The 26,280-nt window shown below is 61.8% G+C and overlaps 1 protein-coding gene across 1 annotated transcript in view; it reads right to left on the reverse strand.

Moving 5' to 3' along the window:
• Positions 1-1,332: 1,332 nt before the first annotated feature.
• The window catches only part of LOC119105294 (fibrous sheath CABYR-binding protein), a 111,623-nt gene continuing 86,675 nt past the window's right edge, over positions 1,333-26,280 (reverse strand). Inside the window, exons 3-5 of the mRNA XM_037228761.1 lie at positions 19,405-19,605; positions 2,525-2,708; positions 1,333-2,482 (exon numbers count right to left, since the gene is read on the reverse strand). Of these exons, the coding sequence (XP_037084656.1) occupies positions 2,267-2,482; positions 2,525-2,708; positions 19,405-19,605 (601 nt within the window). The 3' untranslated portion in view covers positions 1,333-2,266. The remainder of the gene's footprint in view (positions 2,483-2,524; positions 2,709-19,404; positions 19,606-26,280) is intronic.

Here is a 26,280-nt window from a genome sequence, read left to right on the forward strand (position 1 = left end):
TAAATGGGTGCCCGCCACGATTTGCCCGATATGCGAAGCAGCGCCGACTGCACGGCAGCCTGTTTAGCTCCCCTAGCACAGCAGTTCATGTTCAGCTCACTTAGCACAGCAGCCTGTTCAGCTCACTTAGCTCATGTTCAGCTCACTTAGCACAGCAGCCTGTTCAGCTCATTTAGCACAGCAGCCTGTTCAGCTCACTTAGCACAGCAGCCTGTTCAGCTCATTTAGCTCATGTTCAGCTCACTTAGCACAGCAGCCTGTTCAGCTCACTTAGCACAGCAGTTCATGTTCAGCTCACTTAGCACAGCAGCCATGCCCAGCTCAGCACAGCGCCTCATCTTCAGTTCACGTAACACAGCTCATGTCCAGTTCATTCCAGTCAGGTTTCACTAGCACACCGTCAAGGAATAAGCCCGTTTTCAACGGCTCCACCCCACTGACCTTGATGCCGAGACTTCATCCCACTGACCTTGATGCCGAGACTCCACCCCACTGACCTTGATGCCGAGACTCCAACCCAATGACCTTGATGCCGAGGCTCCACCCCACTGACCTTGATGCCGAGGCTCCACCCCACTGACCTTGATGCCGAGGCTCCACCCCACTGACCTTGATGCCTAGACTCCACCCCACTGATCTTGATGCCGAGGCTCCACCCCACTGACCTTGATGCCGAGGCTCCACCCCACTGACCTTGACGCCGAGACTCCACCCCAATGACCTTGATGCCGAGGCTCCACCCCACTGACCTTGATGCCGAGGCTCCACCCCACTGACCTTGACGCCGAGACTCCACCCCAATGACCTTGATGCCGAGGCTCCACCCCACTGACCTCGATGCCGAGACTCCACCCCACTGACATTGATGCCGAGGCCTTGCGCCTGGATCAGGACTGTTCCGCACGGCAGTTTTGTGCTGCGTTACAGTCTGCGGTTCTTGGATTGACATCTGAGAAAGAGTGTACTACAGAGCACAGGGACTTAAGTTTTGCTGTAGCTGTACCCCTGGTTCTGAAATACCAACTGAGTGTCCGTGTTTAATGGGGCAATTCAGCCACCGTGCGACCAACTAATTGTGAATTTATACTCGTCGCATTTTCCAAACTTCCCGGAGTAGCATAAGTATGCATTCCATCGCTTAGTGTATGCGTTTCGATCTTTTAGCAGTACCCACAGTTATGTATACTCTTAATTAGGTGTTTGCGTAATTGCCTCACACAGACCAATTTCGCCATTCGTGCGTAACCTGATGGTAAGATTTCACACGCACTGCTGCCGCGACGGGAGGGGGTAGTTCAAGTGCACAGCGTTCTCCCACAATAAAACTACAGGTCAGAATAAATAATGACTTCATATATTTGTATAAGCCACGAACAATGAAGAAAAGATGAAATTCTACAGTATGAATGTCTGTCCGTCTATTAAAATGTACACGTGTGTCATCTGAGGGTCATGGTCAAAAGAAACACCGAGACGTCATCTCCATAAAAAGCGCGCGGCTCTACTGGCGAGGCGAGGAGACACTGAAAAGAAGCAACATAACAACAACGGCCGACATTCTCGTCACCGACAGCGGTCAAAAGCCTCCATCCTCGTCTACGGGCTAGATACACAGGGCTATGTCGGCCGGCGGCGGCGATGGTCTCCTGCCAGCGAGGAGCCACTCCGCCAATCCCAGTGCCGATCACAAACGCAACAACCAATCAGCGGCCGCGCCGGAGCAGCGCTGCGAAACGAGAGCGAGAGCGAGAGACAGAGCGCGCAGAACGGAACCGGAGAGAGCGCGGGGCGCAGGCGGACCTGTCCGCGCCGTCGCCCGCGCGGGACATCAAACATTAATGTTGCACAAAATAGCTGGTTATCGGTAGGCCTCGCAGCGGTCGCGGCGCCAGCACTACGCCGCTCTCCCCGAGCCGCTCTGACGGCCCGATCGCGGCACCGTGGCCACGCGCGCTCCCAGCAGCGCGACGGCGTTCCTTTGCATCAGTCGAACTCAGAGCCGACGCGAAACGCACCACTTTGTGCCGCCGGCGCGCGGCGGCCGCAACGCCATCCCGCCGAACAGGAACACGGCGCGCGGCAGGAGCCGCCGCTCGCGTCCGCGCCCGTCTGCGCGCGTTGCCCGTGGCAACCAGGCAGAGGGCGCCGCCGAGCCGCCGGCAGGTGGCAGCACCAGTCCGCGCTGACTAGCCGCCGCGCGCCGCCCGCCGCCGAGCGGCATCACATCACATTCGCGGCGCGCGCGCGCCGTCCGTCGGCCGCGCCACTATTGCACCACACAGCACTTGCCGCGCGGCTTCTTTTTCAAGGTCACCTGCTCCACCTGCGACGCGTCCTCGGGCTTCACGAGCGTGTGCTGCACCTCGACGGTGCCGGGCTGCTGGGCGGCCACGGCCGTCTTGACCTGCGGCGCCGGAGCCGAGGCGCCGTTGCGGCGCGTGGCGTCCGCCGGGCCGTCGGGCCGGCCGTCGCCGGGCGCCGCCGCCACGGACGTCTGCACGGTGGCGGCGACGAGCGGCTCGCCGGCCGGCGCGCTGCCGTTGGGCGCCGGCTCCACGTGGCCGTTGGGCCCCTCGGCCGGCGGCGCGTCGGCCTCGTCGAGGCTCGAGTCGAGCGGCCGGCCCGACTGAATGGCGCGCACGATCTGGTCGGCCTCCTTGCTCAGCTCGCCGCCCGGCCGGAACGGGTTCTCCCAGCCGGCGTCCATGCTGGAATGGGAGGCGCCCGTCAGTGGTGTCCGCGTGACGAAGTAAGCAGGTACAGTGGAGCATGCATGCCATTAATGACCGCCAGATGTCAGCGCGGAAAAGGTCAGCACAGCTTCCACCCGGTACGAATAGTTGGCGCTATCAGCCGATAGAGCTGACAGAGGGTACGAACAGCCCGATATCGCATCGCAGGTCATGAGTGGGGCAGTTAATACGAAGCGGATGAGACCAGCAGGGGTAGAACGTAGGTGAGGAGAAATCAGGCAGTGACTTGGAGGATGGATACGACGGCTCATTAAGGGCGCCTGCCCAGATGCTTTTGCACGACCCATAACAATACGGCATGACATCGAGTAGGTTCTATAACAGAAGCTCCATCAGTAAACTCCATCCGTTCACATGTTTTTCAAAAGTCGCGCTAATTTAAAGTGGTACCCATCTAAGAACGCCGTTCCTTGTTGATGGCCAGCCTCTCATTAGCGAGCCGAGCCTTTTCTTTTTGTGGAGCCAAGCCCCACAAAAACACAGGGCAAACAGTCAGCTGGTGGCAGCCACAAAGCAGCCGCCATTTGGGGAGCTTATGAGCTCCACCAGTCCAATAAGTTCTTACAGAAGTGGGCGATAACAACGAAAATCAACGCACTTATTTGTGGAGCACATTGATTTCGGATCAGCTGAGTCGATAGACATAAAATGTGTTCGGTTTCCCCAGGCCTCTCCAGTGAAAAACGCGGAACCACACATATATAGTTGAAGAACCTATGTAACATTCGAAAAGGATGGTATGATTATCTTGCCATGAGCGTTTAGGACAAGCAGCAGCATTCTGCTATTTTTACCCGACCCCCTGTCGATCTCACACCGAGCTGGAAGATTCGTCTGCCACTTACAACCACCTGCCTTCATACCAACCGACGGATGTTTCTAGCTAAATCTTATGAGTTGCACCGAAACCAATCTTCACTCCCGACCCAATCTCCTCCTCAGAAAAGATTTGGACGGCCAAGGTCTGCGCCCCGGGGAATGCGCTAGGTGGGCCGCCTTTTCCCCGAAGTCCGGCACTCCACGATACGATACGATCACCTTCCGAGCCGGGCTAAATCCAACATATCTTTAACCTAGCCCATCTGACCAGCCATCTGGCTAAACCATCCGACGGTCACGGCAGATGGAGTTGACGGCAGACAGCCGCACCGCCGCCGGTGACGCGGCGGCGACCGGCTGTTGTCATGGCGACCGAAGACACGCGATGTCCGGAAGGAGAGCCGTTCACCCAGGGCTTTGCCCGTGCACGACTGGAGAGTGGACGGTAGCTCGCGGACGCAGCGTGGGAGTGTGCAAGAGCGCTGCCAGCGGGTGGAAAGACTCCGCGGCGAGCCGGTGATGGAGACGAGAAGAGGGAACTACCGGGACAGTGGCATTGGAGAGGTCGTGCGGCAACGACGGTACACCAAACGAGTTTCACACGTAGAACACGATTCTGGGGCAGAACGTATTGCGCATAGATTAATAGTAACAGCTACAGAAAACCAAAACCTGGTTGACGCCATGAACGGATCTGATTTTCGCGCTGTAACACTTTTCCCGTACCACTAAGCTGTTGCAGTCACTGGTGGTTAAGAACGCACACCACAGAAACGTACGAAAGGAAACGGTGCCTCTTTATTTAGTGAGGACTCAGGCGCGACCGACTGTGTTGGCCATCCGCGCGGGCACACCATCTGGGGTGTCAACAACAGGCCTGTTTATTCTGCTCCGGTGTGCCAACAAAGGGTTATCCTTATCGTACCCAATCACTTCTCTCGCAGGACTAAATCAGACCATCCTTATCCCGAAATATTCCGTCCGCCTCTTCCGACTACGTTCCCTCGTCTTCCCACAAACACAACCACTTCATTTTCGCCACTTGAAACCCTTCTCTCCGTAGCGCTGTCTCTCCGGGTCTCTCTGACAGTCCCACCGCGTCTATTCACTAATCGTGGCCTGATTCTGCCGCCCATTCGGCGCAGACAGTTCAATAGCACAGACACGAAGCGTATCAAGCACAAAGTCATGCAGCTGACACGACTCGGCATTCGAATGCTGAGAGCATCTATTCATCGCAGCGGCGCCGAGCCGTAAGATAAATGAACGTCCCCTTTTGTCTCGCCGGATGCTGGGCACAAAGGCCGGGCAAAACACGCCGGCTCCCGCAGCCGACCCCGACCGCGCTCTGCTCGACCGCATGAAAAGATGACAAATTACATGTTTCCCAAGCAGCCATCTTTGCAGGCAGCCAAGGCTCCGTCCACAACAGCAGTTACGAAACACGGCATCACGGCGGCGGCTCGGCGGAAATGTTTCCCTATTCGGGCGCCGGGCGGCGCCACCGTCGCATCGCCTCCGACAAGGCCATAAACTGCGACGAACAGCTCAATCGGGACTAACTCCATTCAGCCCATCACGCGGCACTTATTCAATCTGTCGCCGAGTGTCATGGAACTGCGTCGTTTCGCCGCCAGGAAGGCACCGCGCCAAATGGCGCGGCCGGGCCCGGCGCGCCCCGGAGAGACCGGCACGAGGTGCAGACAGACGCCCTCCGACGGGTGCCGTCCCGTCTCCGAGCTTCTGTGAACGGTGCAGCGGCAGCATGCGAGCCGGTGCAGTACCGCTAGCTGCTGCTGCGGTGCTGCGGTCGCCTGCGGTGGCATCTGTCATACTGCGGCGGCGGCAGTCAGACCGACAGGATCAGTCGGCTTCCCGATTTGTGCACCGGTTGAGACGACGAGACCGTGCTGCGACGCAGCGCCGTCGCTGCCTGCGCTGAGCTGGCCTCCAGCCCTCGCGCAGCCCAGCCACCGGCGTCACGTGGTCCCCTGGGCCGCTGGCGGGGTCGTCCGGCCATCCGGCACCTGGTGACGTCATCTGGGATCGGGACGGGTGACCGCACGAGATGGCACGATCGGGGCCTCATACTTCTGAACGGGTCACCGTCAGGAGGTTAAAGTCCACGATTTCGGTGGAAATGGCATTTACTACCGACGATTTTAGGCGCTCGGCTTCGGACTCCTATTGAAGTCTCTCTGCCATTTATGCGTAGATTGATTTATCGCTGACTTCGGTCTCTTTTGGGGCCTTGATAATGACATTTAGTCTCCACGGCGCTTTTTGCTGAGGAGATGTTGCCACACTGGTCACGTCAGCAGGTCACCCGATCATATCAGGTCATGAGGTCACCCAAACGCGTCAGGTCATCAGATCACCTCGCTGAGTCAGGTCAACAATGCCCCGGAGCGCCGCGCAGCCCGCAGCCGCGCGTCCAGCTGCAGTTCCAGCCGGCGGCCGCCAGACGTCTCGCCGATCGCGGCCGAAATAGCGCCCTGATCGCCGTCGGAATGCCACGGCCGGCCACCGCCTGCTCTCAGGCCGCCGGCTCGTCTGCCAGCCCGTCTGATGGCTGGGCCGGGCCGGGTCGGACCGGGCTAGCCGGCCACCGTCTGCTCTCAGGCCGCCAGCCCGTCTGCCAGGCTGTCTGGTGGCCGGGCCGGGTCGGACCGGGCTAGCCAGTCACCGTCTGCTCTCAGGCCGCCAGCCCGTCTGCCAGGCTGTCTGGTGGCCGGGCCAGGTCGGACCGGGCCGGGCTGGCCGGCCACCGTCTGCTCTCAGGCCGCCGGCCCGTCTGCCAGGCCGTCTGGTGGCCGGGCCGAGCCGGGCGGCAGCTGGCGCTGTCTAGTCCGGCCCCGGACCGGCGCTCACACCCCCGCTGCTGGCTCGTGCCTGGCCAGGTAACCAGCCGACTCAGAGCTTCTGATGCCTGGTGCGGGACTGCCCACTGTCGCTGGCTGCTGCGGCAGCTGGCACCAGCAGCCGACATCTGGTCTGGGCTGGCTGCCGACGGTGCCTGGCCTCCGTGAGAGTTCCGTTATATCATGCATGGCCCGGGGGTAGACATTTCTGCAACCTGCTCCCTGTATTCCTCTAAGAGGGTGTTCATTCAAAATCCCTTGAATTCAAGCAGCCTACGAGCCTGAACTCTAGCAACAGGATCCCAGCTGGAATATTTGCACTATGGCTACAGACCAGACAAGTGCAGGATTTGCCCTCCCACGTCGCTCCAGATCCAGATCGCCGTTGTTTAAGTCTTCTCAACAAGCCTCCGCAGGGGAACAGAATCTGCGCAGCCGTCCGCCGTGGACCTTCGCCATCCGGTCCCGAAGCTTTTCAGAGCCTCCCCCAGCCCAGTGCCCCTACCCCATATGTAGTTCGAGTCCCACCACTGTCCCAGGGCCGCTCCCCATCTCCGTCCCACCACTGTCGCGGGGTCGCTCCCCGTCTCAGTCCCACCACTGTCCCAGGGCCGCTCCCCGTCTCACCCGCATTGTTCATGGAGTCCCACCACTGCTCAAGGGTCCTGTCCCCGTTCCACCTGTATTACTAGTCGCGCGAGCGTGCGGCGCTCAGTCTCTGTCCCACCCGCGCCTTACGTCCCACCTCGGCGCCAGTCCCCGCCTCTGAGCCGTATCCCTGTTCTGTCCCAGATCCCAGCTCTGACCGGTGCCGCGCCAGACAATGCCGGCGGCCGGCGGCCGCCTCGTCCCGTCGCCGTCAGCGACGTAATTCCGTCATCCATCAGCGGCCGAAGGATCGGCCCCGGGCCCGGCTGGCACAGGTGAGGGGGCGGGGCGGGGTGCCGCCTCAGGCGGTCGCCAGGTCGCCCCGTCTCGAGGACGACCGGCTCCGACCCAGGCCGGGGTACCGCGGCGCCTGCTGAGGAAGGCCAGCCGTGGTGCGGTTCATCCGTGTGATCCAGGCGTTGGGCACCAAGGACGGCAGTGACGGCGTGGCCAAAACGCACGCCGATCACAGCGGGGAGTGGACACCCGGTCCGCGAAGCCACGCGGTCCACGACCTCTCAGCCGCGGGACGGACCCTTCAGCGCCATCTGAACACGCCGGCAGATTACCTCTGGGACGAGACAAAGACACGAACCACAAGAAGGCGACGCACGACACCCAGTCATCGACGGGATCATGTGATACGCCGTCCTGCAGTGTATCTCATCCGGGCCTCGCCATGGTGGCGAGGGGTCATGCCATTACGTCAGAAAAATGGCACAGATAATCTACGAGGCGGGACAGTCATTCAGTACTCGGTCGCACCGTCTGACGCGCTGGCCCTAACGCAAATCAGGCACGACAACCGCAGCCGCGATCCCGGATACAGCCGATCCTCACCCATTGCAATCAAACCTCCCGGGCAGCGCACTGAAAGCAGGCGCCTGGCGCGCCTGGCGCGCCTGGACACACCAGCAGGTGCGCTTGGCCACCAGCAGGCGCGTTTGGCGACACCAGCAGGTGGGCAAGGCTGACACAATGCCCAACACAGCCGGTCATCCTTCGCCCGCATCGCCGCCGCCAGTCCGCCCCAGGGAGACGGACGCTGGCGCACCTCGCCGCGGCCCGGCCGCAGCCGCCGCCCACCGCTCCCGCCGGCGCGCGGGCCGAGCTCGGCGCAGCCCGCGCCCATCCCGCCGCGGGCCAGGTGGCCGGCTGACGGCGCCAGCTGCCGCCCCTCAGACCAGGCCGCGCGCCGGCGGCCGCACAGAACCCGCTCACACAATGCGCCGACCACATAGCCGGGATGCCAGCCACGAAAGGCGCCGCGTCACGTGACCGCGAGCTGGAGGGGGGGGGGGGGGGGCACAGGTGGCGGCGGGGCGAGTCACGAAGACGTGAGTCACTAGCGGCCACGGCGCCAGCGGCGCCCGCCGACTCCCAATGCGGCCGCGGCCGTGCAGCGCCAATGGTCGAGACGTAGCGCGCAGTTCGCAAACAGCGGGAGGGCCGCCGCCCGAGCGCCGTCATCGCGGCGCTGGCGAATGACAGGCGCTGGCAACGGGTACTCACTATTTCTTCTGCATCGGGACGACGTAGTAGGTGAGCACAGGGCCCCGTGGCTTGGCCATGACTGCCTGACCCGGCGGCCCGACCGCTCGGGCACGGAGAGGCTCCTCAGAGACGCGGACGGGCGCTGACACACCGGCCCCCCGAGGCACCGCCGGGAGCCGCCACCGCCGGACAGTCGGATCCCTCACATGCCTGCCCCGCGTGCCGGCACCCTCACCGCCCTGCGCCACGCCGAGGACCACCGACACCGCTCCCCGGACGGTCGCCTCTGACCGACTACCGCCCCGGGGAGTGGCCGGGCCGTGGCGGGGCGGCCGACAGACCGGTGGCGCCGCCGGCGGCCGGCGCCGGCACCAGCGCCGTCAACAGGCGGCCGGCCGCGCACGGGCTGGGCGCAGCAGACGCTGGAGCCCGGCCGGGCCAATCAATACCAGGTCACCTTAGCGCCGGTCGACCGCTGCCCGGACGGAAGACGAAGGCCAATTACGGCTGGCGGCCGCGAAGGCACCTTCGTTCTAGCGGGGCGTGCGGAGAGCGGCCGACTGGTGGCGCGCGGAATGGTGGTCATTTGTCTCGGCTGCCAGACCGCTGGGCAGCCGAGAAGTCTGGCTTGTCCGGCAACTCAGTGAATTGTGGAGGCCGAGAGCCCAGCCCAGCTTTGCGGACGGGGCATCCGGCCTTGTATAACACAGCAACTCTCTACCGAGGGTAAATTAAGCAAGTTAGTAAGAAATCGTATCAGCTATTCCTCCATCCTGTTGTCAGTCCCATCCACCACTGCTAGCAAACCGCAGCGTAAAATACCCACCATCGATCTGACGCTCGCCGGCTAGATGGCCATCCGATTTACTCTTCACATCCATATCCCCATCCTCATCCTCCTCATCCTCCACATCCTCTCCACATCCTCTCTCCTCTTCTGTTACGATGACAACAAACCACCGCCACCACCGGCCGCAACCCAACGACAGAGCAAACCGGCACCATGTCATCCCCCCGCGCATTGGTCGCGGCGCGGCGCGCACGGCGTCCGCACGCTCCCAGGCCAGCCGAGCGACGCCACGCGGCCCATGCCAGGCCTACCGGCCACGCCGCCTCCACAGTCGGAAATAACGGCGACTCTCCGCCCGCGTTTTGCCAACGGACGGCGCGGAGGCCACAAAAACACGGCGCGGCGCGTCCACTCCCAACGTGTAGCAGCCCTACCTGACCTCCCAGTATGTCTGCGTGGCTGGCCGGCTGCGAGTGAGCGTGCCATCAGCGCGGTGACCTTTGGCCCCGGAGCGCGGGGGCGCGGGTGACATCGCCGGGCTTTGGAGGTCAAGCTGCGAGGGATCAAGAGGCCACGGCACCGGACGCCGGGGTCAGGCGAGGTCGGAAGTGAGCCCACAGCGCGATTGTCGGAAGGCCACAAATGGATCAGGGCAAAGATGATGATGATAATGATTGGGGTTTGCGCAGCAGGAACTAACAGTGATGCGTCGATCCCTTCAGGCTGGCAGCAGCCCCAGAATCCAGTAGCGATGAACATGTGCCAGATATAGGATCGCGATTAACAATGTGGACCAAGGGGAGGCTACATGATTATCATTCCTCCCAGCCAACATTTGAACAAGAACAACAACGCAGCCACCGACAGCAGCCTTCATCCACGCACCCGACATTCCTATTCGACCTCAACCTGAGCAACACAGCATCAACATGGCCGCCCCGAGACTGGCGGACATCGACCATCCACCACCACGGGCATCCTCAGGAGAGGTCGGGGGGGACACGCCCACTGAGTCCTCCCCTCACCAGACCGCGCGAGGGGCTCCCGTCGGCGCCGCTCGCCTTGCGTCATCGGCGCCGGGGTCCGACCGCTAGGGAAAGGCTGTCGACCGCCCTCAGCGGGGGCGCCGGCCACGCCAGACCGGACCGGCGGCTCTCACTGCCCGACTCATGGCGGCAGCTCATGGACTCGCGCCAACCAGGCCGGAGAGAGGTGCATGACCCTTCAAACCTTGACCAAATTTACCCTCGGTCCGCAGTAACAGCAGGGAAGAAACCAGGCCATTTAAAACAGGCCATGCCCCAGCGCTCGTGCTGCAAGAAGCAACCACCTACCCACAGCTGAGAGCAGATTACCGAACACCGGCTCCATTACCCTTCCAACCGGCCCCGCCCGTCAGCGGACCTTTGAAGCCAGAGCGCCGCGCCGCCGGCAGGCTGACCTGGGCCAACCCCGCATCGGCGTCAGCGCGTGACCGCCACAAAGGGCCGGGCGTCCGGCTGCCGGGGGCGGCCCGACGCTCCGCCGCCGGACAGGGGAGGAGGCATGAGCCGCTGCGCCGGCCGGCCGCGGCCCAGTGATGGCGAGGTTCTGCTGCTCACCACGTCAGCGTGGCCACGGACTGCGCTGCAACACTGGGCATCGCTGCTGCAAGCTGCAACTGCTAACGGATGTACGAACAATCTAGCAACTTCGGTTAACACTCAAGCCAAGAGGCATATGACAGGAAGTATTCGTCCCTTCCAAGAACCTTGCCACGAACCACAACCACCTCCTCCCCACACCGTCCTGACAACCCCTCCACCTAAGGCAAGTCACGCTCCGGCCGACGCCACGCGCCCCCGCCCGAGCTCATCGCGTATTCGGGCCAGCGCGGCCCTCCTAGGCGCGTCGACGGCGGCGTCGGGCCGGGACAGTGCCGCCCGTCTCGCGCCGGGCCGACGCTGGCCGCCGGCGACCGCTGTCGGCGGCGGTGGGCCCAGACGAGGGCGTTTAGCGCCGGCCGCACGCGCCGCAGGCCACTTCGGCGCCCGGGGAGCCCGCTCGGCTGATTGCATGGCGCGTGGCTCAGGCAGGAATGGTGGCAATCGAGGAAGCTGGATACAGCGACGGTGATGGTCCGGCTGTAGCTGACGGGCGAGCCAGAACAGAGAGCTGACGGGCGAGAGAGCAGACCCGGAAGTCGTTGGAGGGCGACAGAAGCCTCCGCCGGCGACCACTTGGTCCATCCAGTGGTCAGAGCTGGCCGGCCGGCCGACCGACCCAGAATGAGCTGCCTTACCAGCACCGTTTCGCTGCCGGCTGCATTCTCTTTCAACCCAGCCGTTACTCAGCACCACGCACGCGTCAGCCGCACACTACCGCGCCGGGCTTGCGCTCTGCGGCGGCCACCACCGAAAGCCGAAGCACGGAGGAACGAGGCGACGCTTCGCCCGGCTCCCTCACACAGCGCCACACACAAACGTCAGCTGATGGAAACCGCCGGCGACGGCCCCGCCGGTCTCGGGCGGCATTCTGGGCACGTCCTGCAGGAGTCGGGATGGTCCAATCAGGCGGCGAGCGGCGGCCACCGATGAGGCCTCGACCGAACGTTCGGGTTACCCGCCTGCCCCCCCCCCCCCCCCCCCATCTTTCTCCGAGGTGATCAGGTTCATAGATCGGACGATAGACGAACTCGAAGATGTTAGAGCCAGGCGGTAGTCCGGCACACGCGGCGGTAGTCCGGCACACGCGCGCCTCGAAGATGTTAGAGCCAGGCGGTAGTCCGGCACCGCGCGCCTCGAAGATGTTAGAGCCAGGCGGTAGTCCGGCACACGCGCGCCTCGAAGATGTTAGAGCCAGGCGGTAGTCCGGCACGCGCGCCCTCGAAGATGTTAGAGCCAGGCGGTAGTCCGGCACACGCGCGCCTCGAAGATGTTAGAGCCAGGCGGTAGTCCGGCACACGCGCGCCTCGAAGATGTTAGAGCCAGGCGGTAGTCCGGCACACGCGCGCCTCGAAGATGTTAGAGCCAGGCGGTAGTCCGGCACACGCGCGCCTCGAAGATGTTAGAGCCAGGCGGTAGTCCGGCACACGCGCGCCTCGAAGATGTTAGAGCCAGGCGGTAGTCCGGCACACGCGCGCGCTCGAAGATGTTAGAGCCAGGCGGTAGTCCGGCACACGCGCGCCTCGAAGATGTTAGAGCCAGGCGGTAGTCCGGTACACGCGCGCCTCGAAGATGTTAGAGCCAGGCGGTAGTGGGGCACACGCGCGCCTCGAAGATGTTAGAGCCAGGCGGTAGTCCGGCACGCGCGCGCCTCGAAGATGTTAGAGCCAGGCGGTAGTCCGGCACACGCGCGCCTCGAAGATGTTAGAGCCAGGCGGTAGTCCGGCACGCGCGCGCCTCGAAGATGTTAGAGCCAGGCGGTAGTCCGGCACACGCGCGCCTCGAAGATGTTAGAGCCAGGCGGTAGTCCGGCACGCGCGTCGCCTCGAAGATGTTAGAGCCAGGCGGTAGTCCGGCACGCGCGCGCCTCGAAGATGTTAGAGCCAGGCGGTAGTCGGCACCGCGCGCCTCGAATATGTTAGAGCCAGGCGGTAGTCCGGCACGCGCGCGCCTCGAAGATGTTAGAGCCAGGCGGTAGTCCGGCACGCGCGCGCCTCGAAGATGTTAGAGCCAGGCGGTAGTCCGGCACGCGCGCGCCTCGAAGATTGATGCCCTCTGAATCCCATGCGGAATTCCTTGAAATAGTTAACGAGAATGAGCGGAAATCTGCAAGATTGATGGATACATTTTCTGCAAGATGGATGCTTCCTTGGTCGCATTAAGGATAAGCGATAAATCCCCATTGTTCCTAGCTAATCCGGAACTCGAAGGAAGCATTGCCTCACGCTGACATTCCATCCGCCGATTTTCAACTGGGGACCCGGCCACTCCACACGACACGCACCTGTACCAGCCCAGCCTGTCACGGTCCAATGCGCCGGCTCCATACAAAACACCACAGTCGGCTGTGGTCCGCCGACCAGGAGCCTCTCCGCTCCAAACCGGCCGAGCCTGAGCCCGAGCCCGAGCCCGCGCTCGCGCCCGCGTCCGGCCGGCCGCGCGGCTCGCCGGCCGTATAAGGCCAGCGGGACGCGGTGTGCGGGCTGACCCTGCCGCGCCCTTTCTCCCGACGACCGCGGGTCGCGCTTAGCAGGCGGCGTGGCGCCGGGGACCGGTTCGGCCGCCCACGCCGGGCCGGCCCACAGCGGGCCGGCACTGGGGCCGGCGCTGAAGCTGGGGAGCTGGGGGCTGGAGCGGGCGGCTGAAGCTAGGGCGGGCGTCTGGAGCTGGGCCGGGCGGCTGGGGCTGGCGCTGGAGAGGGCGTTGGACGCGCGGCGGACGCAGGTACGGCTGTACCTGCCGTACAGTCGTATGTCGCCGACGTACAATTGTACGGCTACGGCAAGGACACACACTCGGGACAGTCGCAGGCGGGACGCGTCGCAGCACGAGCGTACATACTCGCAGAGCTCAACTCTGCGGGGAGGCGACCACAAGAGGCGCCACCGCAGCACGCCAACCGGCCGCGAGGACCGTCACGGTGAAAGAGAGCCAGACGCGGCGGAGCGGACGAGGGGACCCTCAGCGCCTTCAACAGGACGGACGCCGTCATTAACACGACGGCGCTACAGCGCAGTCGCAGAAGCTGAAGTGCAGCGTGCCGGCTATGGCCCGCGGACTTGAGGCGCCAGAGCTATCGACCCGACGGAGCGACCCGTCTGACCCCGCTGGTGGCGTCTGCAGGACGGCCGACCGCGCGCGCGGCCGCCGGCGAGGGGAGGGCTTCACGCCGATGAGGATTTATTGGCGAGGGGAGTCCTGACCACAGAGCCCGCGTCAGGCCCTTCACGGAGCACGGAGTCACTTACCCGGTTTACATGGGCAGCCGAGGATAATTCGAATTAAGATCGGAACGGATCATGCGACGTTAACCCTCTCGGCGAGGGGCGTTTACATGGGCGAAACCGGCTTTACGTCGGATTAACGGTCGATAGTTCGATCCCGCTTAGTTCGAATCAAGGAACGCATTATGGGCGAAAACTGCGCTTTTGAGGCGAACTGAACAAAACAAGAAGAAAAAAGCCGGTACTCTGCGTATGGATGGCGAATGTCACGAGCCATGGTGGGCGCGAGACAGCTTTGAGGGCGAGGAGGGAGATGGACTCCGTTGGAAAAATGATCTGTGCGGGACTCATAGGCTTTATAGCTACAGCACAAGCCATAGCACTTGAAACACAAGAGTTGCGCAGTCAGCACTGCCAAATCTGTCACATAAACAGTGTTATATGCAAATTTTTACTAGCGGGAAACTTTGGCTAGCAGGAAATCAGTATTTCTTGTATTGGCCAACGACACTCACAAACTTACCACACTCATATCAGTATGCCGCCCAGCATCATGTCATCTACTTTGCGCAGCCCAAGAAACACATTACCTACTCCCACACTAATGCATTTATGAGCAGCCTGCAACAGTGAGCTAAGCTACAGAAATGACTCATGAATGCTATATAGTTAGTGGCAAAAATTGTGTAACTATGTTGTCTTTCCCCATCCAATGCATCATCAGTACCTGAGGGCAGCATTGCCATTTAGACTTGGCATGGACTGGCAAGTCAGAATGCAGCTATTTGCTTTCTTGACATACTAGGGTTGAAATACTGCTTTGATATCCTTGCAGTCAACAGCATTGGCTGATATGGACTGATGGCTAGGTGGCACAAACAGCTGTGTTCGCACAGTCCAAAGATCATAACATGTGAACCAGCCCCAGAGCTGTCATGACAAATGCAATCTGGGCTCAAAATTCATAACAAATGATTAATTATAACGACAGCTCAATTATCCACCTCATGGTTTGCAAAGATACATGTCACAAAAAAGCACCAAGGTAACATATTTACTCACCAGTACAAAAACAGGTAATGATGTGCACCACAGATGTTCTCTGCACCTCATGTGGCATTATGTTAGGTTTACTTAGTTTATGCACTGTTTTCTTCCACATGAAATGCACAAACCTGGATTTGACAGAGTACTGATGACAGCTATTTTTATCCAGTGCTCACATTTGCTTTCTTGACATTTTGGAACCATCACTGGGCAATTTTGGCCCCATCATTAAAAATAGTTCACATTCTGCACTGACTGCAATGATCTATTGCCTATATTTGTTGATCCTTTGCATCATGCAAGAATTATTGAGTTACCTATCTCACACACACTAAACCGACAAGCAACAAACAGCCTAATCGCATCAAAAACAAATATTCCAGCCCCCGCTTCCTTAACATTTGGTCTACCAGTGTGATGTAGCTTCATATTTCCTTGACGAGCCAGTCACCAATATCCAGCACATCCCTCCTGCCAATAGGTGGTCAACCAAATGTTCAAGTCACAGGAGGAATGTCTGCAAAATCAATCCTGGGGCATTTATGTATTCACTTAATGCAAGAAACTATTGGTACTCCCTGCAAGAATTGTTGAACAGTTCAAGTACCTACCTCATGGCCTGCAGACACCCATCACAAAAAAGCACCAAGGTGACATATTTAATCATCAGTACAAAAACAGGTGATGATATGCAACACAGACGTGTTCTCCATGCAGCATGTGCCATCACGTTAGGTGTTAGTTTATGCACTGTTTTCCTGCACATGGAACACACAAACTTGGATTTAGCAGAGTAATGATGACAACTATTTTCATCCAGTGTTCACATTTGCTTTCTTGCTGTTCTGACCCCGTCATTGGGCAATTTCGGTCCTACCATTAAAAAAGTTCACATTCCGAGCTGACTGCAATGATCTATATTTGTTCATCCGTCATATCATGCAGCAATTTTTAAGCTACCTTTCTCACACAAATTTAACTGACAAGCAACCAGCATCCTAATTTAAGGAACATCTGCAAAAACACTCCTGGGGCCTTTAGGTATTAACTTAATGAAAGAAACTTGGAGGCATTCTCTGCAAGAATTTTGAGCAATCCAAAAATTAAAGTGAGAACAAGTCAAAGCTATATAAAATGACCATATTACCTCCATTTGGCTTTTGGAAGCAGGGAGCCTGCCCCAGATGTAAATTAATCTAACCTTTAGGCGGAAAGATAACACCAAGCACCGCCGACGCCTGCTGTCTGCATAGATCACGCGCCTAGCAAGGCTAAATTACGTGAGGATTTCTGTGCTGCTAGCCACTCAAGGCCCTCAATAATAAGGGTAGTTTTAGCAGCATGGTGTCAACTTCACCTTCTTTCTCTTTTCCTTTACCATCTTGGACTTGGACCGTCTCGAGCAATAGCTAAAAACCCGTGGAAAAGCGGCAACACCAAACGAAGCTGAAATGGCCATGAACAGAACTGTGTGCGCCAGGCATTTTTCTTTTTTTTTGTTTAGACAGCTGACGGCCGATAATTCGGACGAAATCCCTTCCTGAACGGATGATCCTCTCACGGGAAGGGATTTCCTCCGGCGCACGATTCGAATCAGCGGAACGGCGCGTGAGTGTATACATGGGCCGGATAGTTCGGATCGAGGACGGGTCCCGGCTCAATTCGAATCACAGCTGCCCATGTAAACAGGGTAACTGACAGGGGTATGATCCACACAGTGGCGTTCACCCCACACAAGACGCGAGAGTTTAGAAGCACAGCATGATCTCGCCATAACATAAAACACAGCGGCCGGGCAACTTCGGCCGGGAGCTCCTGAACGGCACAGGGAGCAAACCTAACGACATCCCCGCCGTCGACAGCACTAGCCACCGTTAACAGCCGGGAAACTGCGCTCGACGGCGGCCGCCCGGGCGGAAACGCTCGCTCACGCGCCTGCCGACCTCCGGCCTCCGGGCCTCGGGCCTCGGGCCTCGGCTCGGGCTGCCGCCCGGGTGACGGACTGGTCATTTCCGGACCGGTCGACCGTCGGCCACCTCCCGCCGACCAGCCGGTCAAGAGCCGGTGGCGCCGACCCGAAATACCCCGGCGGCGTCGCAGTGGCCGGCGAGGTGGCCTCGGGAAGGTCAGCCCCTGATCAATACGGCCGCCATGCAGGGGGAGGGCCCCGCTGGGTGAAGCTGGGCTGCCTGGCAACGGCCTCCATGGGGTCTCCATGCGCTGAGGTGCACACCCCGAGGGGCGATGCACGCCGCGGGAAGTTGGTGGCGGCATGGTCAATACCGCAACGGGGTGGCTTTCGGCGAAAAGCAATACAAGTTGAAACGCTGAGTGGGGCAGACAGACGAGCATTCAGAGTCACTTATCTGCAGACTTTGTACGAAAGTCCCATAATAAATGGTGACCATCTCACGTCTCCCCTTCCAGAGGGCTGATCAGCCAGGGAGAGTGTCGTCTCCGGCACAGCTGGGAGGTCGTGCTGCACTTCGGCAGTGGAGCAAAGCCAGCTGAGCCGCTCAGACCGCCCATAAGGCAGGAGTCGATCCCCACAGCCCGGCTCAGATCACGTCACGAGGTGCGCACGTCGAGGTCACCCGGCTCAGCCGCGGCCCGCCGGCCACAGCAGCCGGCAGGCGGAGTCGACTCGAGCACGTCCGGCCGAAGCAGCCGGCACGCGGAGTCGACTCGGGCGCGTCCGGCCGGAGCAGCCGGCAGGCGGAGTCGACTCGGGCGCGTCCGGCCGGAGCAGCCGGCAGGCGGAGTCGACTCGGGCGCGTCCGGCCGGAGCAGCCGGCAGGCGGAGTCGACTCGGGCGCGTCCGGCATACGCCGCCGCACGCAACCAGGCGGACGGACGGGCAGACGGCCGCGGCGCCATGCTGCCAGCAGCCGCGCCCGGCGCGCCGGCGCCGTCAGCACCGCCCCCCTTCCACGGGCCTCCTCCGCAGCGGTCGGCGTCTGTACACAATGACGTCATCCTCCCACAGGCTGGGAGGCGGCCGGCCAGCCGGCGTCGGAGCCCGAGCCGAGCACATCAGTCCACAGAGCGCCCACTCGGCCGCCTCCTCTCGGCGCCGCCGCCGTCTCCTCCAGCGCCGCCGGCGGCGGCGGCGCGGCGCCGAGCTCGCCGCCTCAGCTCGGAATTGGTGTGCAAACATGGCAGGCGGGCGGCGCGGCCTTCGCGGCGGCCCGGCCTTCTGGGAAAGTCTCGGCCGGATCGGTCACGGCCGGCCGGCTGCCAGCGCCGCCGAGCTCTCGCTCTCCTCTCTCCCTCCCTCTCGCTGCGACTTCCGCTCGCCAGATGGACCCACGCCCGGAGTCGAGAGGCGGCTGTAAGCTGACGTCGCTGGTCCCGGTGGAAGAGAAGACGCGGAGGGGCTTGAGTGCACAGGAAAGCGTCGAATCGGCCCACACGTTTAAACCCGCACTGGAGTTGCCTTTTCATCCCACGCAGTGTTCTGAGCTGCGTCACTGGAGGAAAGCCCTGCGTCTAACAACGAACCACGCCAGAGGACTTTCAATCCCAAGCATTACCGGATGGCTCAGAAATGACCAGTGTCCATCAAATCGTGCAACAAACCTACAACTCCACCGTATCGGGGCCGTGCCCTACGTCCCGCCGTCGCTACTACGCCGCCGTCCCCCCCCCCCCCCAAATTCGCCGGCGCGTGACCTCAAGGCCACACACACGGGTTCTGCGCCACGCCGGGAGCCAGGGACCGTCGCTGCCAGCCCGGACGGTTTGTTATGAACCAGCCACGCGCGCAAGGACGCGAGGACGCCCATACACAGCACAGCGTAGTGACTGGCGGCTGCCCGTGCTGCTCTGGAGGCGGGCGTCCACCAGTGCATGGGTCAGGCCCAGCTGACGGGGAGAGGGGAGCGAAGGAGATCAGAGAACTCATCGAAGACACTACCTCAACAAACGTTCCCGCCACGAAACGCTTACCAAACATTCAGCGTCATATAGCCGTTTACTTATAACTGGCTCCGGCTCCGTGCTCCCGCTGCTCACCCTCGGCCCGCTCACCACTCACCCGGCCGGAGGTACACGAGCCTCAGCCCCCTCGCCCGGGGCGCCGCCCCGCCCCCGCTCCCCGCCCGCACGCTGGCGGCGCACACTCACGTCTGGACGATGTACGTGGTCGGCATCTCTCCGGCGGCGGCGGTGACCTGCGTGTGACCCGGGGGCGGCGCCGGCACGTCGAACTCCTCTGGCGTCGGCACGTCGGCCGGGTCGGGCGCCGGCACCGGCAGCGGCTTCTTGCTCTCGAAGTAGGTGACCCGCACACGGGAGGCAGCCCGCTCAGCCGCGCTGGGCTCCGCTCTGCAACGGCCAGGTCAGGGTCACACGAGGTCACGCCAGAGCAGAGGTCACAACAGGTCACACCAGAGCAGGGGTCACGCGAGGTCACACCGAAGCAGAGGTCGGTAGAGACGCATCCGTGTACAAAAACTTGGTCGCGTACAGACAATGCTATCGCGTCATATTTCTTGACGGGGCGACGGAAGTTACACGAGGTCGCACCAGATCACAGAGTTTGCTGAGGGTGTCCTGTATGGAGAAGCTTCACCTGTTTGTGTACAGACAGGGCCGCTGTGCCATATTTCACGGCAGGGAAACAATGATCAAGCTGGATCATTTAGAACGTAGCCTGTCGTAAGTCTGTACGTGTGGTCATAAGAGGTCGTAAGGGTTATGTCACCTCCCTAACGGCTCATCGCGGCAGAATCAACGCCTGTGGCATTTCCAACGCGGCAAGGCGAGACACTTCCCCTCCCTCCGACAAAGATTAAACTGCAAAACATCAACCTCATATTTCCGATCGTAAACAAGTCATTCGAGTCACCGACACGTGATGAATGGCCTGTTTTACAGTCAAGTGGTTTAAAAAACCGCGCTAGTGGGTAGTCTTAAAGCAATCTGATCTCCACACAAGCATAACCGCGCGAATGATTGCGTCACAATAGCGCGAAAACATCGTGGAATTCGCCTGCGCAATGCGCCAAACCGCATTCGATATCCGGTTTCCTCCTTCGACGGCTGTTTCGAAATCGATGAGGCAGGTGGGGTCGCACGCAATATCACCAATGCGGCGAGCAAAGGCGCCCGTCGTGCTTTACGGCGGGCGGCCGCGACGTAATGAATAACAGCCAGCAGCGATTCACGGCCACACGTTCCGAGAAAAATTCCCAGGGCGGCCGAACGGCGGCGGCGGCGATGCGCCGACCCAGTTTTGCATTAATAATAACGGGCGGCCAAGATGGCTGCCGCCAAAGGTCGATACGGGTGGCTCGTTCCAGGCGGAGTTTCGGCCTGGTTGAGCAGCAGCCGTCGGCGCTTGACGTCGTCAAACAGTAGCCGGGTGTTCTTTCCATTTGGCTCGTATCGGAAAGGTGCAGGGTTCGATCCCTGCCAGGGACGCGCTGGGACGCACCCGTTTTTGTGATTGTGATGAATGACATTGTGTGACTGGGGGCTGCCGCTTCGTCAAAAGCCGGCTACGTACCCCGCGGCGCTGAGGTACCCTCCTCGCACCGGACATAGCTGCGTCAGAAATAGGTCCACCCTAGAGGAACACAGGAGCGTTGCTGACGCTCCGGCCTACCAAAGCGGTCAACAAGTGACCATTTTACCTGGTTAACCTCAAGCCGAGCTATGAGTGCCCGGTACCGGGCGCAAGAAAATCGCAAAAACAGCCGTTTCATTGTTTTATAACGTGTCACCAGCGCATCCAGGTTTTCCGATCGATCTGTTCTCAGACTCAGACTAAGACTCAGACATCTCCGCCGGAGGCTCGTCTCCCGTGTCACACCGCGCCGCTCCGCCCTCCGCCACCGGCCGAGGCCAATCAGCGTCCCGAGCGCCGCCCCTGCGCCCTCCGATGACGCCATTAGCCGCCGCCGGCGCGCCGATGACGGACCGATGCCTCGCCGGGTCGTCGGAGACCGGCGCCGGCCGGTGCCCGACCGGAGGACGGTCGGCGGCCGCGGCTCGCGGAGCCCAGGAGGCGAGACGAGAGCGGAGGTGCGGCGACGGGGCGCCGAAATGGCCAACGAGAGCCTCACGCGCGAGTGCTTTGAATCGAGTGCGTCTGAGCGTGTGGGGGAAGCCGCGGCTCGTGGTTGAAGGGCACCGAATTCGGCGTCGCGGTTGGGAAGCTGTGGGCGAGTCTGAATGGGGTTGAGGCGCGTCTCGCATTGGTGGCTGCGGGGCTACTGCTCACGTTTTCAGGCTGGTTTACCGCAGGGCATTTACAGCTCACATGCCTGCGTACTGAAGTAACGAGGTGAGGAGAAGCGGATTCAGGGGAGTGTTTATTATCGTGCGACACCCACTCATAAACATCCGTTACGGGCCGTAAAGGCCAAAAATATCCCAAAACCTCGTTAGAGGAGACATAAATCTAGATCACGCAGCACCAGAACACAAAGACGCAACACCCCACTAAATCTGCTGGTAACCAGATGAAGGTCATCCTAAGTCAGCACGGACTAAAACCTGGAATCTCTCCCACAACACCGCATTTCAGGACCGGAAATACGACACCGCCTCTCACGCTCCCCAGAGCAGGTGCACGTCTCCAGCATCCTGCGCTCAGCGCCCATCAAATACGCGCGTAATTCCGCGGGTCCCCTGCGGCGCCCTCCTCACCCTCTCAACGGGCGCTCCTCTCAGCGACCGCTGTCTTGACGCCGCCGCGTCCGCCTATGCCGACGCGGGGCCAGACCGGGCGGCGACGGCCCTAATGACCTGTGACGGCCCCTCCCAGACCTGCAGCTGGGCCGCCCGCCGCGTCGAGGCTGGCGGGTCACGGGTCAATCACCCCCGGCGCCGCCGGCGGTGGCGGGCGGCCGCTTTGATGACAGTCTCGCCGCCTGCGGACATCTCCACATTTTGGTGGCGGGTGATCATGAATGACCGGACGTGACCTGGGCGGTGGGCGGTCGAGGTACCGGCGCGCGCCGGGATGGGTCGCGTGACTTCCGGTGGCCGCGTACCCGTCCCCGGGCGGGGGCAGAGGCGCGGCAGACTGATAGATCGTCTGTCCTCTCACCTGAGGTCATACATTATGCATGCCGGTCGCCAGCAGCCAGGCAGACGGACGCCCTACCGCCAACGGAAGCGCGGCGGGGCGTAGCGGGGCGGATATTGGAGGGAGCTATTCCTGCCCGCATCACGGCCCGCCGAGCCAGATTTAATTGCTTTGCATTGATTATCCATAGAGTCGGGTCATCGAGGGACGACGCTGGGCAGCTGCGGCGGATCAGATAGCGTCGTGGCTTGACGTCTCTCGCTGCATGTTGATGCCGTCTGTGTAACGTTGAGATCATCATAACTCCCAGACCCAATATTTGGCGGTTGACACGTGACATGAATACTGAACAGCCTCTTTCCCGTTCGGACACCGCCGCCCACCTGGGACCGACAGTCAGCCCGAGGCAGCGCCGGCCGACCGCGGCGGGACGGCTGCGAGCCGAACATGACCCCGAGTCCGCCCCTCAGCCGACCCGGCGACCGCCGCGCCGGCGGCAGTCGCCGGTCGCCGACAAACCTCCGCCGGTCACAGGCTCGTGCGCCGCATAACGGCAACGGGCGCAGCACGCGCGACACGACCGCAAGCGGCCGGCCCGCGCCCGGCGCCGAGGCGTCGCACCACCACGGCCGGCGCCACACGCTGCGACGCCCGCCCGGGTCAGACGGGCCCGCCGCGCGCGCCGCGTCACCCCGACCCCCCGGCCGCCGCGGGCACTCATCGGTGACGCGCCGGCCGGCGTGTGTAGATCAGGCGCTGATCCTGGCAGGCGTGCCGCTGGCGCCGGCCGTATTTCTGGCCGGCCGGCCGGCGGCGAGCCCAGCCCTGAGTGACACACCTCACTGTGTACCAGCGGGGCCGCCAGCGGGCGGCGGGCCGTCCCCGCTCCGGTGCTCTCGGCGGCAGATTGGGCCGGCTGATGAGATGAGCCACCGGCGACGGCGCGGCTCGGCGCACGCCACCGTCAGATCGGGCCCCGGCGGGAGGCGGCACCGGCGGCGGCGCGGTCGTCCATGCGGGAAGCTCCTCCCTCACAGCGGGAGTAGCGGGGAGGGTGGGAAGAGCGCAGCGCCAGAACAAAGGAGGCGTCTCTCTCGGACCGTGGTGGCAAGTCGGCGTGCGGCTCGTTTGGACTTTTTTGAGGGGTTGACGAGGAACGGAAAACAGCACATGTCAGGAGCTTTATGCCAAACACCAAACCACCAAATAAGAACGTATTGGTAAATCGTGGCCCCCAGCTTCGCCTTAACACAAATGGCCGGTCTCAAACATTCCCGAAATGTTACCCGTACAACTAGAAGCAGTAGAAGCAGTAGTAGTGATAGCAGTAGTAGTTTCGTAAAACTGTTTCCCGGTTGCAATCAACCATACCGCCCATGTACCCGACGGCGGCTGGATGGGCCTTTCTGGCCTCCTTCCTGTGCCAATGAAGTCAAAAGATACAGCTGCAGGGCACTCCAACGGGCGGCCAGTATAATCCGGGACTTAAGCATCGATCCCCCACCCGCGCGAACTAGGACAGCAGCACCGGAGGTCCGCCGCGAGGCCTTGGACGGCAGCGGAAGCCCGTGAAGCCCGTCAGGAGGCAAGGGGGGGGGGGGGGGCGATGCCGCAGAGGCACGTTCAGCCCCCCCCCCCCTTCCCCGAGCCGTATTGGAATGGATCGCATACTTCCAGTCTGCACCTATAACGAGAGCCAGAGAGCGAGAGCAAGAGCCAGTCAGGGCGCACTTAACTTTGACGATCGAAACCTGACCTGGCCATCCTGAGCGGAACCCATCTGGCCGATCCCGGACCTGCAGCTCCGCTCGGTGGTGCTCGAGCTGAGCTGATCAACCGGGAACACTGCTTCAGAAGTCCGCCGACAATACTGCGCCAGACGGCCGCCAAGTAGCGACCGTACCGCACGTGCGCCGAGACGCGTCACAACATCGTCACACGTCGGGCGCGACAGCCTGCGCAGTCGGTCCGCCGGCAAAACATGTCCGTCCGAGCGGCGCGACGCGGCCCCGAACGAACGGAAATGAACGGACAGGAACGGAACGGAACGGAACGGAACGGACAGGCGGGCCGGCGCCGCGGAACCGTGCTCGAGTGGCTCGACAAGCGTCGTCCCGCATGTCAGACAGCCCCAATGCCGGTGATTGTGGTTATTGTGACGGATGTTTTTGCGCACTTGAGTGACCGGTCGCGTGACGTCCCGGCCCGGCTGCCAGGCAGCGAGAGACGGCAGGGTACGCCGCGGAGACGTAACGCGACCCGACCGCGGCCGACCCTGCCCGGCCCTCGCGCGCGAGCAGCGCCAGGTGCAACACCGCAGCCGTGATCACGGGCGCGGCCCCATCTCGGCCTTCAAAACAAACGCCCCTCGGCCAGGCAGGTTGGTACGTCAATGGCACTCCACTAACTAGAATGGATGTGCCCTCTGTACCGCAGCTCATGAGCCCCCCACATAACTCACATCGACCATTCTAGGGAATCGAGCGCCCCCCCCCCCCCCCCATCGCTCAGCAGCCGGCTCGCGTACAATGAGACTGGTCCAGTTCGGCCGACCGGGCCGGGCCGCATTGATCGCTCTGCTTCGAGCCTGTCCGACTCCGCGGAGCCCACCCGAGCGGCCCCAGCGGCGGCGGCGGCGGCGGCGGCTCGTTCGCCCGCCGCCGACTGTCGCCCTCTTGGCCGCCGTGGCCGCCGCTGCCGCCGCCGGCGGTATTTTTGGCCGGGCCGCGGCCGGGCGTGCCAGCGCCGCCCCGGGCGCCGCGGAGCCGCCTCCACGGCCGCCGCCGCCCGGTCACCAGTGACGTCACGGCACGGGTGGCGCTCGTGACGTCACGATCTCCGGCCGTCGGTCACCGGAAGCGTCACGGTCCGGCCAGCGGTCATCAGTAAGGTCACCAGCATCGACAGCGTTTGATCGCGCGTCAGCAGAGACGTCACGGTGCGGGAGGCCACCGCGTCGACGGCCGGTCCCCAGTGACGTCACGCTCAGGACGCGGTGACGTCACTGGGTCCGACCGGTTGGGATTTCGTCTCCTGCTCCCACCGGCGGTCGGACGGAGAGCCACGACCGGGACGGCGCGACGTGACCGAGCTCGCGCTGACTGAGCGCCGATACCGGGCGTCCAAGCACGGCGGGCGGCCAGACCGCGCCGGTTTTTGCCGCGGTCGTAAACGCGAGCAAAACAGCGGCCTCGCTCGTTCGCTCGGCTCGGACGAGGTTTGCCGGCCGGTTGCGCCGGTCGGAGCGATCGGTTTGACCGATGTAGTGGCAGCTGCCGTCGGCGAGATGGAGCGGCCAGCGAAGCTGTTGTGACGGGGGGATGAGTTCACGGCCGAATCAACGGTGCCGAATCCAGATCAAGGACCACGACCGCATCTGGGTCAATATGAACAGCTGAACACGGCATGCGACCTTGGAATGCCCTCTCCGCAAAACAGGCGCCCCTATTTGGGCACGCGGCGGTAGACAACGCTCAAGAACAATGGAGTGCTGGTGGTATTAACCCAACAAGGGTCCACGTGATCTGAAGGAAGGGCGTTCCGGACCACCGGATCGATGAACATCTCACGTGTTCTTCTAAAGCATGCTCCGCAGAACGTTTTCATTCGTGCTGAGTGTGGACTCAGCGATCGCCATTCAACACATGGTCTCAAGAGCCTCTTGGCTAGTGTGTATCTCCGAGGTCGACGAGGCAATCTCGAGCGCGGCGGACACTTCAAAGACGTGACGAGCGAGCCTCCTCTGAAAATGGGTCACGGTTGACGGGGATTTCCCCTCGGGAACGAATTCTCCACCTAGCATCCCATGAATAGCCCTAGAGAATCAATATCGATCGCCGCCAAGACCTGCCAAGTGGGCGGCGGCCTCCACCCATCCACCGCCGAACGAAGCCCCCCCCCCCCCCCCCCTCCCCAATTGCCCTCTCCTACCCGTGTTCTGTGAGCCCTCGCCTCTTGCGCCTCCC

Source organism: Pollicipes pollicipes, unplaced genomic scaffold (assembly GCF_011947565.3).
Source record: "Pollicipes pollicipes isolate AB1234 unplaced genomic scaffold, Ppol_2.1 Scaffold_6138;HRSCAF=7277_pilon_pilon_pilon, whole genome shotgun sequence".
NCBI lineage: Eukaryota > Metazoa > Arthropoda > Thecostraca > Pollicipedomorpha > Pollicipedidae > Pollicipes > Pollicipes pollicipes.